This window comes from Microcaecilia unicolor, chromosome 1 (genome assembly GCF_901765095.1).
Source record: "Microcaecilia unicolor chromosome 1, aMicUni1.1, whole genome shotgun sequence".
Taxonomy (NCBI): domain Eukaryota; kingdom Metazoa; phylum Chordata; class Amphibia; order Gymnophiona; family Siphonopidae; genus Microcaecilia; species Microcaecilia unicolor.
The window spans coordinates 346,974,706-346,988,207 of NC_044031.1; the positions used below are offsets into that span (position 1 = coordinate 346,974,706).

General features: G+C 47.2%; 1 protein-coding gene across 1 annotated transcript in view; it reads right to left on the reverse strand.

Annotated features, from left to right (window-relative positions):
* Nucleotides 1-13,502, reverse strand: part of ULK4 (unc-51 like kinase 4) — a gene marked incomplete in the record, with an annotated part of 1,752,451 nt that overhangs the window by 1,078,018 nt on the left and 660,931 nt on the right. The window contains 1 exon segment of the mRNA XM_030209369.1: nt 3,802-3,880. Within this exon segment, the coding sequence (XP_030065229.1) occupies nt 3,802-3,880 (79 nt within the window).

Here is a 13,502-nt window from a genome sequence, read left to right on the forward strand (position 1 = left end):
TCCGCCGACGTAGTCGGGGAGCCTTCCTGGGAGGCGACGGCAGCCGGTACCGCACGCGGCACCGACGCCGGAGACCTCACCTCGGGCGATGGGCCAGCCGGCGCCACGCTCGACGGTACCGGTGGCGCAAGCACCGCCGGTACCGGAGGGGTAGGGCGCAACAGCTCTCCCAGAATCTCTGGGAGAACGGCCCGGAGGCTCTCGTTCAGAGCGGCTGCAGAGAAAGGCATGGAGGTCGATGCAGGCGTCGACGTCAGAACCTGTTCCGGGCGTGGAGGCTGTTCCGGGCTGTCCAGAGTGGAGCGCATCGACACCTCCTGAACAGAGGGTGAGCGGTCCTCTCGGTGCCGATGCCTGGTGGGTGCCGACTCCCTCGGCGACCCAGAGCTCTCGGTGCCGACCCGGGAAGGAGACCGATGACGATGCTTCTTCGATTTCTTGGAACGAAGCATGTCACCGGAGCTTCCCGGCACCGACGAGGAGGACGTAGAATCCAGTCGTCGCTTCCTCGGGGCCGAGGCCGAAGGAGGTCGGTCTCGGGGGGGCTGTACCGCAGGAGCCCTCAGGGTAGGGGGAGACCCACCCGAAGGCTCACCGCCACCAGCAGGGGAATGGACAGCCCTCACCTGCACTCCAGACGAAGCACCACCGTCCGACGACATCAGCAGACGAGGTCCCGGTACCACCGACGTCGATGCAGCTATCCGATGTATCGGCGCCGATGCAGAGGGCCGATGCCTCGATGCACTGGCGGCCGAGGATGAAGCTCTGGACGCTGAAGACGTCGATGCACTCGATACCCCCGGTGCCGATGCCGATGAAGAGCCCGAGAACAAAACGTTCCACTGGGCCAATCTCGCTACCTGAGTCCGCTTTTGCAAAAGGGAACACAGACTACAGGCCTGCGGGCGGTGCCCAGCCCCCAAGCACTGAAGACACGACGCGTGCCTGTCAGTGAGCGAGATGACCCGGGCGCACTGGGTGCACTTCTTGAAGCCGCTGGTAGACTTCGATGTCATGGGCGGAAAAATCACGCCGGCGAGATCAAAAGTCGAAATGGCGGAAAAGGCACCGAAAAAACAAGGGGAAGAAAACTTCGACCCGAGGCCTAAAAGCGGCCTACCCCGACGACGAAAGAAAACTTACCGGGGCGAAAGCTGAAAATAGCGGGGGAAGAAAAGACCAAGAGTCTTTTCCCACACAGAATGGATTATTATTTTTCTCTCTCGAAAACACACGACGAACGCGCGAGGTCGACTTTGCGGGGCCCGACACGGCGAAAACACGACCGTACCGAGCGCGGACAAAAGAAGACTGACGAACACGAGTCGGTTCGGGCGGGAAGACGGCCGCGCATGCGCGGTGCGCATGAGCGCGCGAGGACTAGCAAAGGCCTTTGCTAGTGAAGTTTCCGATTGGAGTGGCTGCCATGGATGTCACCCATCAGTGAGAACAAGCAGCCTGCTTGTCCTCGGAGAACTAAGATTTTCCTCCGATTCCCATGAGAGCTCCTCCTCGGTGTCGTCAGGATTTCTCTATGTGATTGCCGAGACTGAATCTCCCTCGATGTTGAGAAGCCATGTCCTCAGGAGAGGCATTGAGAAGCCGGCCCCCATCTCAACTCCGACATCAAGGGGGTGCTGGTCTAGGTGGCAGTTGACACCGAGGGCCAGGCAGGGCTGCAGCGGGAGGTATGACAGGTGCAAGCACTCCCTATACCAATGCACAATGCTGCATAAGGCCATCCAGCAGCTCAGGGAGCAAGGCCCAGATGCGCTCATCTAGGGCAAAGCTGGGGTGCACTATAGATATTGGGCACATTTATTATTTTTCTAAGCGCATCTAATTACATTTACCAAGCTATTGTTGTTACTGATTGGGATAGGGCTTGGTTTTTGTTATTATCTCCTGATTTATATTTCTTTAGGGGGCTTTACCTCTACACATGCAATCATCCTTACAGTTTTCTACCTGTTTGACCATCTTCAGATCACCAGATATGATCACCTTCAGCTCCCGCTGTTCTTTTGTGCACAGAATTACTTTACCCCCTCTGTACTGTATCACTCACAGTCCAAATGTTTAACTTCCTTTTTGTATTAAATCTTAGCTGCCAAAAATCTAGACCATTCTTCACGTTTCACTAGATCCTTCTTCATGTTAACCACACCTTCCAAGGTGTCTACTATATTGCAGATTTTGGTATCAATCCTCAACCTTACCTGACAGCCCTTCTGCAATATTACTTACAAAAATGTTAAAAACAACCAGACTAAGGACCAATCTCTGACATACTTCTCCTCAGAGTAAATACAATTTACCATATTATTTTCCACTCAACCAGTTTCTAATCCAGTCAGTCACTTTAGGGCTCATACCAAGAGCACTCAGTTTATTTAGAAGTCACATACATGGAACTATGTTTAAGGCTTTGCTGAAATCTGATAAAGATTAATTAAGCCTAAAGCTCCCAAAGTTATTATACATTTTCTCATTTATGCACAAATTTCCTTACCTACAAGAAATCAAGATCCAATTACCCTTAATAATTATATAATTTGCAGTTACTTTTGACCCATCTCTGCCCAAGTTTCATCAGAGTTTAGTCTGTTCTTAATAGAAATACAATAACTATCCCACTAGATATTGGCTAATAAAAGAAATTATCACAAGCAAGTTCCAGTGAAGTACATACAAAGCCATTTTGCTCCTGTTGATCTATGTCTTACAACTATCCTGGAATTATGTCAATATTTTTATAATTATAGCTAATACAAAAAGCATAAAAACTTCACTACATTCTATATCCTTGCTTGATTAAACTATCATATATAATCGAATACAGGTCCCACAATTTTTTACCCTTTTTTTAAAATCAAACATGAGGGAAAGCAACCTATATGCGGGTCTACCAGCTTCCCCACCCACCCATGCTGATTCCAGCATCTTCCCTTCCACGCACTATCTTCTCTGGGGTACACCCTGTCTGACCACTGCAGCTGCAAGTTTAACATACCCTCCCCTTCTCCATTCCTGCAATTTTAGGCATACCTTTTCCTGGTGTCCTGTGCAGCAGAGCATTTTTAGAGCCAGCATGGGGCCTTCCTCTGCAGGCCTAAGCTCAGATGCACCCTCTCCTTGACAAGAAGTGCATTAAGGGAGCTACCATGATCAACTTCCTGTCAGACAGAGGGCTCACATGGAGGCACATCTGAACGTGGGCCTGCAGGGGAAGGTCCTGTTCTGGCTTTGAAAATGCTTTGCAGCACCAGGAAGGAGGTATGTCAGAAAGTGCTGGCATAGGGAAAGTGGGGGGGACTATAGTGGCAGCTTCTGCAGCTAGACGGGGAGAATAGGGATGGAACTGATGCAGAAAGGGAGGGAGGGTACAGGGCGACCTATATGAAAGTTTCTATGTCCATGGGATGACTAAAAGGGAAAGTAAGGAGATCTATGTGGGGTGACTTACAGGGGAATAAATATGGAGGCATATTTTCAAAGCACTTAGACTAGGGTTACCATATGGCTCCAGAAAAAGGAGGACGGATTGAGCCAGCCGGGTTTTATTTCCATTGCTTTCCATTGAAAGCAATGGAAGTAAAACCCGGTGGCCCAATTACTTCCATTGAAAGCAATGGAAGTAAAACCCGGCTGGCTCAATCCGTCCTCCTTTTTCTGGAGCCATATGGTAACCCTAACTTAGACTATGAAACTTTTTAAAGTCTAAGTGCATTGAAAATTAGCTCAACGGTATGTTAACTGTTTGTACTTTAGGACAGTAAAAAAAGAAATCCATATTACCTCAGTGACAGGAACATTTTCTTTCAACTCAACTGCATGTGAAGCCAACAGACCGATCACCCTGACCACTTTAGCACGTCTGTAATTTAAGTTATTTTCATTAGCTTCTCCAGATTAAAAAAAAATTATTTAAAAAAATGTAACGTATACAGAAACCTACTTGTTTTAACCAGATATAGCATATCTGCAGGAGTGCACACATTATCCCCCAGATTCTATACAATGCGACTTGAGTTACATGCGTAATTCAGGTCATATTCTGTATTGCGTGCAAAACTTAATTATCTTAACAAGCCAATCAGCAAGCAATTGACACTAATTGGCTTTAACTAGAGTTTATTCACACAACTTGCCAAGCGTATTCTATAAAGTGATGCGCGTAAATTCTAATGCGCGCTGCCAAAAAAGTGGCATGGCCATGGCTGTGAAATGGGCAGCTCGTGGGTATTTCTAAAAATTATTCATACTGTTATAGAATACACCTGTTCCACGCATAAGTTAGTAGCCAGCATTTACACCAAGTTCTACTTGGTGTAAATTCCGGCAACTAGATTTAGTCGTGCCCTAGGTGTATTCTATAAACCATGCCTAACGTTAGGCGTAGTTTATAGGATATGCCTAGGCGTATTTTTTTCAGTGCCACATATAGAATCTAGCTTTATTTGTCCCATACTTGCACTATCATATGTAGTTCCCCCCTCCCATTTTGGGCTTATAGGAAACATTCTTACTACATCTGGTCTTAACTTCGGAAAAAGCATCAATCAATAGTACAAGTTTATAGACAACATTGCTTAATTTCTGTGCAGTTGGAAGCCATGCTTTCTAGCAAAGGAAAGCAAAACAATGCAATTATTATTATTCTATGCAGTAAAAGGGTCCATTTACAAGAGTTTTTCCATAAGCTGCTTTGTTGAACTATAGGTGTTCCAGAACTTAAGGTAATTCAACATGATGCCAAATTAATTCTCGTCACAGCAAAGACGGAAACTAGTACTTTAAATGTACTGGGAGAATTAATTTGGCAACAAACTGAAATACCTTGAATTCTGGGGCATCTACAATTGAACAAAGCATCTTATTACAAAGAGAATCCAGTAAATTAAGTGAAAATCTTAACAAGGTTTTATATATAGACTTTATATCATGCTCTTATTTATTTATATGAGTTCAATAACTGCCACATAAAATCTAGGTAGTACAAACGTGTAAACTGCAATTTCAAACAGGTGCTATTTACATGCGAAGATCTACAAGGGGAGTTACATGCACTGTTAAGGCCATATGGTCCTACAATCTACAAAAATCTACACTTGCATTCCCATTTTACAAAAGGAATATATGTGTATGGGAAAAATATCACTATCATATTTTAAACCAGCTCAGAGACATGCACAGGTTTTTAAAAAGTGTTGATTCTAGCCAAGGCATTAAAATCAGGGATTAGGGGAGTCATTCTCTTTAAACCCCATTGTTTATTTCCACCTCCAATTTATTTTATTTTTAATAAGTAAAAGAAAACTGTACAGCACCAAAATACCAAACAGTGTAATAAAACAATGCTGATTTAACTAAAGACATTATTTGCATGCTCCCAACCCTCAGATACTCCCCCTACCCTCGAAGCCCCTCAAACACCAGTTTACAGCAAAAATAGAGGTCACCTATATAAAATGAAGCAGGTATTCTCCGAGGACAGCAGGCTCAATATTCTCATGTATGGGTCGTCGTCTGCAACGGCCCAGGAGTATGGAACTTTGAAAACAAAAAAATTCTCCAGAACGCGCCGTCGCGAACGGCTTACCGCCCACGACGCGAGCGTGTCCTAATCAGTTAGTAAAAAGCAAAGTATAGAACTGTAACAGCTCCAACGGGGAGAAGGAAGGGTTGTAAGAATATTGAACCTGCTGTCCTCGAAGAATACCTGCTACAGGTATGTATCTTCATTTTCTCCGAGGACAAGCAGGCTCAATATTCTTACGTATGGGGTATCCCTAGCCCCCCGGCTCACTCAAAATAATAAACATTGGTCAATTGGGCCTCGCAACGGCGAGGACATAACAGAGATTGACCTGAAAAGAAACACAACTAGATGAGAGTGCAGCCTGGAACAAAACAGAAATGGGCCTAGGAGGGTGGAGTTGGATTCTAAACCCCGAACAGATTCTGCAGTACCGACTGCCCAAACCGACTGTTGCGTCGGGTATCCTGCTGAAGGCAGTAGTGAGATGTGAATGTGTGGACCAATGACCATGTTGCAGCCTTGCAAATCTCTTCAATGGAGGCTGACTTTAAGTGGGCCACTGATGTAGCCACAGCTCTAACATTATGAGCCATGACATGACCCTGTAGAGTCAGCCCAACTTGGGCATAAGTGAAGGAAATGCAATCCGCTAACCTATTAGAAATTGTGCATTTTCCGATGGTGACTCCCCTCCTGTCGGGGTCGAAAGAAATAAACAACTGGGCGGACTGTCTGAAGGGCTTTGTCCGCTCCACGTAAAAGGCCAATGCTCTCTTACAGTCCAAGGTGTGCAACTTGTCCTCACCAGGGCGGATATGTGGACGGGGGAAAAAAGTTGGCAAGACAATTGACTGACTCAGATGGAACTCCGACACCACCTTTGGCAAGAACTTAGGGTGCGTGCGGAGCACTACTCTGTTATGATGAAACTTGATATAAGGTGAATGCACTACCAGGGCTTGGAGCTCACTGACTCTATGAGCTGAAGTAACAGCCACCAAGAAAATGACCTTCCAGGTCAAGAACTTAAAATGGCAGGAATTCAGTGGCTCAAAAGGAGCTTTCATCAGCTGGGTGAGAACGACATTGAGATCCCACGACACTGGTGGCTTCGACAAAAGCAAACCTCTCATAAAACGAACAACTAAAGGCTGTCCAGTGATAGGTTGACCCTCTATACGTTGATGATAAGCACTGATTGCACTAAGATGAACCCTTACGGAGTTGGTCTTGAGACCAGACTCTGATAAGTGTAGAAGGTATTCAAGAAGCGTCCGTGTAGGACAAGAAAAAGGATCTAGGGCCTTGCTGTCACACCAGACGGCAAACCTCCTCCATTTCAAAGAGTAATACCTCTTAGTGGAATCTTTCCTGGAAACAAGCAAGACTCGGAAGACACCCTCCAAGAGGGCCATGAGAGCCAGAGACTGAAGGTTGGGATGTAGAAGCGACCCCTCATTCTGAGTGATGAGAGTCGGAAAACAGTCCAATCTCCACAGTTCTTCGGAGGACAACTCCAGAAGAAGAGGGAACCAGGTCTGACGGGGCCAAAAAGGTGCAATCAGAATCATGGTTCAACGGTCCATGTGAACTGTGGAAGTCATATGCCCCAAAAGTCTCAACATCTGCCGAGCTGTGATCTGTCGTGACGCTCGAGTGAAGGACACTAGGGTCAGGAGGTTGTCTGCCCTTGCCTGGGGAAGATAAGTTCGAGCCATCCGTGTGTCCAACAGAGCTCCAATAAACTCCAATTTCTGAACCGGGACAAGGTGGGATTACAAACCCTAGTAGCTCCAGCAGTCGAATAGTTATCCGCATGGACTGTAGAGCTCCCGCCTCCGAGGTGCTCTTCACCAGCCAATCGTCGAGATAAGGGAACACATGAACTCCCAGTCTGCGTAGTGATGCTGCGGCAACTGCTAAGCACTTTGTGAATACCCTGGGCTCAAATGCGAGACCAAAGGGCAGTACACAGTACTGAAAATGCTGAGTTCCCAACCGAAATGGAAGATACTTCCTGTGAGCTGGAAGTATCGAAATGTGAGTATAGGCATCCTTTAAGTCCAGAGAGTATAGCCAATCGCTTTCCTGAATCATGGGAAGAATGGTGCCCAGGGAAACCATCCTGAACTTCTCTTGGAGAAGGAATTTGTTCAGGGCCCTTAGGTCTAGGATGGGACGCATCCCCCTTGTTTTCTTTTGCACAAGAAAGTACCTGGAATAGAATCCCAGCCCTTCTTCCCCTGGTGGAACGGGTTCGACCGCATTGGCCTTTAGAAGGGCGGAGAGTTCCTCTACAAGTACCTGCTTGTGCTGGGAGCTGAAGGACTGAGCTCCCGGTGGGCAATTTGGAGGCTTGGATACCAAATTGAGAGTGTATCTTAACCGGACTATTTGAAGAACTCATCTGTCGGAGGTTATAAGAGGCCACCTTTGGTGAAAAAATATCAACCTCCCCCCGACAGGCAAGCCATCCGGCACGGACACTTGTACCGAGGCTATGCTGCACTGGAGCCAGTCAAATGCCCGTCCCTTGCTTTTGCTGGGGAGCCCTAGGGGCCTTTGGCGCACGGCGTTGACGGGAACACACATGCTGGGGCTGAGCCTGAACCGGCTGGCGAGAAGCAGGAGTGTACCCACGCCTGTTATAGGAATAGGGAGCACTCCTCTTCCCTCCAAAAAATCTCCTAGGAGGAAGTAGCAGAAGACGTCTGGCAGGAAAGAGAATCCATGACGTCATGATGCTTTTTTATCTGATCGACCATGTCCTCTATTTTTTCTCCAAAAAGATTATCCCCCCAGCAAGGAACATCCGCCATTCGCTGCTGGGTCTTCTGATCCAGGTCAGAGACACGCAGCCATGAGAGTCTGCGCATCACTATACCTTGAGCAGCTACTCGGGATGCCACATCAAAAGTGTCGTAATACCCCCTGGCCAGGAATTTGCGACACGCCTTCTGCTGCCTGACCACCTGGTGAAAAGGTTCAGCAAGCTCCGGAGGAGTTCCGCAAGTGGATGCTTGAGTAGATCTGATATGTCTGGATCTTGGCAGCGAGCATAGCGCCCTGATACGTATACCTCCCAAAAGAATCCAAGGTCCTAGACTCTCTACCTGTGAGCGCCGAGGCATAGTCTCTAGTACTCTTGGCTCTTCTGAAAGCAGAGTCCACCACCATGGAATCGTGAGGAAGTTGGGCCTTCACCATTACAGGCTCTCCATGGACTCTGTACTGGGACTCGGACTTTTTGGGGACAACTGGATTAGAAAGAGGGCATGACCAATTTCGCATAAGCACTTCCCTCACTGTATTATGCAAGGGGGGCCGTAGCAACCACAGCAGGCGGAGAAGGATAATCCAAGACCTCGAGCATCTCGGCCCTGGGCTCATCCACAACCTCCATAGGGAATGGAATGTCCTTAGACATTTCCCGAACAAAAGATGAAAAAGAGAGACTCTCAGGTGGAGACATTCTACAAATTGGCGGAACCCCACATGACTCTTCCTCCGAAAAGTATCTAGGGTCTTCCTCCTCTTCCCACGAGCGCTTCTCATCAGTTTCGGACAAAAGCTCCCTAAGAGCAGCCCGAATCCAAGCCTGTCTTGACTTTGAGGATCGACGACCTCGTGGGGGGTGTCGAGAAGTCGACCCCTACCTAGACTCAGGCGAAGCTTCCTCCACCGACGTCGAGGGGGAATTGGCCCGGGTGGCAGCCAACGCCGGTACCGCAAGCAGCACCGCCGACAGGAACCTCCTCACAGGCGATGTCCCAGATGGCGCTTCTGCAGTCGGTATGGAAGGCGCAAGCACCCCCGACACCGAGGCAGATTGCGCAGCAACCCTTCCAGGAGCTCTGGAAGAAGGGCCCGGATGCGCTCGTCGAGAGCTTCCATCGGAAAAGGCTGGTGGGCCGATGGAGGAGTTGGTTGCAGAATCTGAGGAGGCTCGAGAGCCGGTACCAGGCTGCTAGATGACAGACGCATCGGCACCTCCTGAATGTAGGGTGAGCGGTCCTCCCGGCGCCGGCGCTTCTCGGGTGCTGACTCCCTCGGCTCCCCGGAGCTCTCGTTACCATGCATGGAAGGAGATCGATGACGGTGCTTCTCTGTCTTCGCTCGACGCCCGTCATCGAGACTCCTCGGTACCAAAGAGAAGGATGTGGAATCCTCACGCCTCCTCGGGCCCGGGTCCAACGAAGGTCGGTCCCGGGGGGGCCTGCATAGCAGTAGGACTCGAGACAGGTGGAGACCCACTCGATGCCTCGCTGCTCCCAGCACGTTGTGGTCTTTCGGCAGCCATTACCTGAACTCCTGATGTTGATCCTTCCCTTGATGCCAACGCCACCGACCTCGGTACCGATGTCGATGCCGACGTCGAAGGACCGGACCGATCTGGAAAATGTTTCTCACGCTGAGCCTCTCGAACCACCTGGGTCCGCTTTTTCATCAACTTACACAGCTTACAAGAAGCTGGCATATGGTCAGGCCCAAGACACTGGAGACACCAGGCATGGGGGTCGCGTACTTGAAATGGTCCGGTTGCACCGAGTACAATGCTTGAAGCCGCTGCGTGTCCTCGATGGTGCCAAGAACTATGTAAAATGCACTGTGATGTAGTAATGATGCAGGAGACACACATACAAAAGAAGGACATTAGACTGATACAAAATACTAGACTGGGACCGAATTTGGCTCTGAGTGACCCAAAGGGAGGGAAAAAGAGAGGACTGGCAATATACGTAAGGGAGGGGGTACGATTTGAACAGGAAGAAACTTATATGGAAAGTCAAGGTAGATGTCTAGCAGTACGGGGAAAAATTCAAAGCACAATCATTACTTTTGTGAATGTATACGCACCAAATGAGGGACAAGGGACATTCTTTGAAAAACTGAGGCTAGAACTCTTGAGGTTTGCCAAGGGGCAGATAATTATGGGGGAGATTTTAATTTGACACTAAAAGGCCTGGATCATTCCAGGGGACATCTCGGGGGAGCACAAGCAGGCAGAGTAAAACTACTGAGAATGTTTAAGGATTTAGATTTAATAGACATATGGAGGTTACAGCATACAGGACAAAAAACATATTCGTATCTCAAAAAAGATATAGTAGAATTGGAAAAGGTACAGCGAAGGGCGACGAAAATGATAGTGGGGATGGGACGACTTTCCTATGAAGAGAGGCTGAGAAGGCTAGGGCTTTTCAGCTTGGAGAAGAGACGGCTGAGGGGAGATATGATAGAAGTGTATAAAATAATGAGTGGAATGGATCGGGTGGATGTGAAGCGACTGTTCACGCTATCCAAAAATACTAGGACTAGAGGGCATGAGTTGAAGCTACAGTGTGGTAAATTTAAAACGAATCGGAGAAAATTTTTCTTCACCCAACGTGTAATTAGACTCTGGAATTCGTTGCCGGAGAACGTGGTACGGGCGGTTAGCTTGACGGAGTTTAAAAAGGGGTTAGATAGATTCCTAAAGGACAAGTCCATAGACCGCTATTAAATGGACTTGGAAAAATTCCGCATTTTTAGGTATAACTTGTCTGGAATGTTTTTACGTTTAGGGAGCGTGCCAGGTGCCCTTGACCTGGATTGGCCACTGTCGGTGACAGGATGCTGGGCTAGATGGACCTTTGGTCTTTCCCAGTATGGCACTACTTATGTACTTATGTACTTATGTACTTTATTCACATGCACAACAAATCTATACTAGATTGGATATGGTGTGGTGTTCCAGAAATTTATGGGGAGAGGTTATAGAATCTGAAATTGGTAGCATACATGCCTCTGATCACGCCCCTGTTTGGATAAAGTTAAACGGCCTAATGGGAGAGAGGAAATTCACAGTGTGGAGACTAAATGAGAGTCTGTTGGAGGAAGAACAAGAATGTAATAAGCTAAAGGAAGTAATAAAGGAATACCTGGTACATAATTATACAGAGGAGGTATCAGACGGAATAGTATGGGACGCGCTTAGAGCGGTAATTAGAGGGTACCTTATACCCTCTAAATATAAAGTGGAGCACGAAGGAAAAAAGAGAGACAGCATAGGGAACTTGAAATTAGACAGAGACTGGCAGGGTTGGAGGCCCAGCAACACGGGGATGTGAAACGAGCCACATTACAGGAATTGCAGAGCTGCAAAGCAGAGTTACAGAAAATCCAAATTAAACAGATGGAATTTCACAGAAAAATATTGCAACAAAAGTTTTTTGAGTACAGTAATAAATCGAGTAGAATGCTGGCAAGAAGCTTGCGACAGAGACAAATAAACAGAACTATCACTAAAATAAAAGGGACAGGAGATAAGATGTTCCATCAGGATGGGGAGATTAGGGACCAATTTGTCCAATATTAGACAAGGCTATATTCAAAAGAGACATTAGGGTCCAAATCCCAGATACAGAGCTATCTCCATGGGCTGGGCCTCAAACAATTGACAGAGGGGCAACGGAAGGAACTGGAGAGACCCATTCACATAGACGAAATACGGGAGGTAATCAAGGGCTTAAAGGGGGGCAAAGCACCAGGGCTGGATGGTTACACGGCCAAATTTTATAAAGTTTTAAATGCAGAGTTGGGACCCCTCCTGTGTAGAGTAGGAAACGAGTGTTACCAGACAGGGAGGTTACCCCCTAATATGCATATGGCAGGTATTTCAGTTATACTTAAACCGACACGAGACCCCACTCTATGTGGCTCATATAGACCCATATCATTAATTAATGTCGATGTCAAAATATTGGCCAAAGTTATGGCAGACAGAGTTAATAAGGTCTTACCCCAGTTAATTCATGTGGATCAATCGGGTTTTATACCGCATAGGAAAGTGGCAGATAATATTCGGAGATCAATAAATGTAATCTGGGGGGCCCAGCAACAAGGGGAAGCCTTTGCATTATTAACAACAGATGCAGAAAAGGCATTTGATAGAGTGGAGTGGGAATATCTATGGGAGGTTCTGAATGCTATGGGGTTTGGATTCGGAATTATAGGATGGTTGAAGGGATTATATGCGGCCCCGGTGGCAAGGATAAAAGTTAATGGGGGATACGCGGAACAGTTCCCCATCCAAAGGGGTACTAGACAGGGATGCCCGCTATCTCCAATTTTATTCGCTCTAGCAATCGAACCATTTGCACAAGCAATTAGGGAAGCGCATAACATACAGGGGCTTCATACAGGAGGGAGAGAACATAAAATTGCCCTGTTTGCTGATGACATTTTATTTTATGTTAGGGATCCCAAGGGTACATTGCCCAGTTTAAGTAAAGAACTTCAGGGTTTTGGGGAAATATCCGGCTTTAAGGTAAACTATGATAAGTCGGAAATTATGGGGATAACGATATAAGATCAAGAAATAGATGGTTTGCTCCAACCCTTCTTATTCAAAAAAGCGAGTGGAAGTTTTAAGTATCTGGACATGCAGCTGCCTCGAGACCTTTCTCAATTGTATGTATTGAACTATGTGCCTTTGATGAGAGAGGTACGGGCGGATATGAGTAGGTGGAAGAATGGATGGTTGTCTTGGTGGGGGAAAATCGCTGTGATCAAAATGAATATTATACCTAGAATGCTCTTCCTCTTTCAGACTCTCCCAGTGGGGATATCCAGAAGCGAACTAAACAGATTACAATCGGATATAATAAAGTTTACTTGGGGGGGGGGGGGGGGGGGGAAGCGAGCGAGGATAGCCAAAAGGATATTGTGGGGTGGGGTTGAACAAGGGGGGAGGGGACTGCCAAATTTAGTATGGTATTATCAAGCTGCACAACTAAAACAAATAGCGGAATGGGATAAGGGGGATGAGTCACCTGTGACATTATTGGAACAGGAGTTTACTCCAGGGAGAAATTTAGGAGGGAGCTTGTGGGCGTCTAGACTTCAGGGCAATTTCTAAGAAAAAGGGGGACAACCCATTTGTGATTCATTTCCTCAATATATGGGTTATTATGAA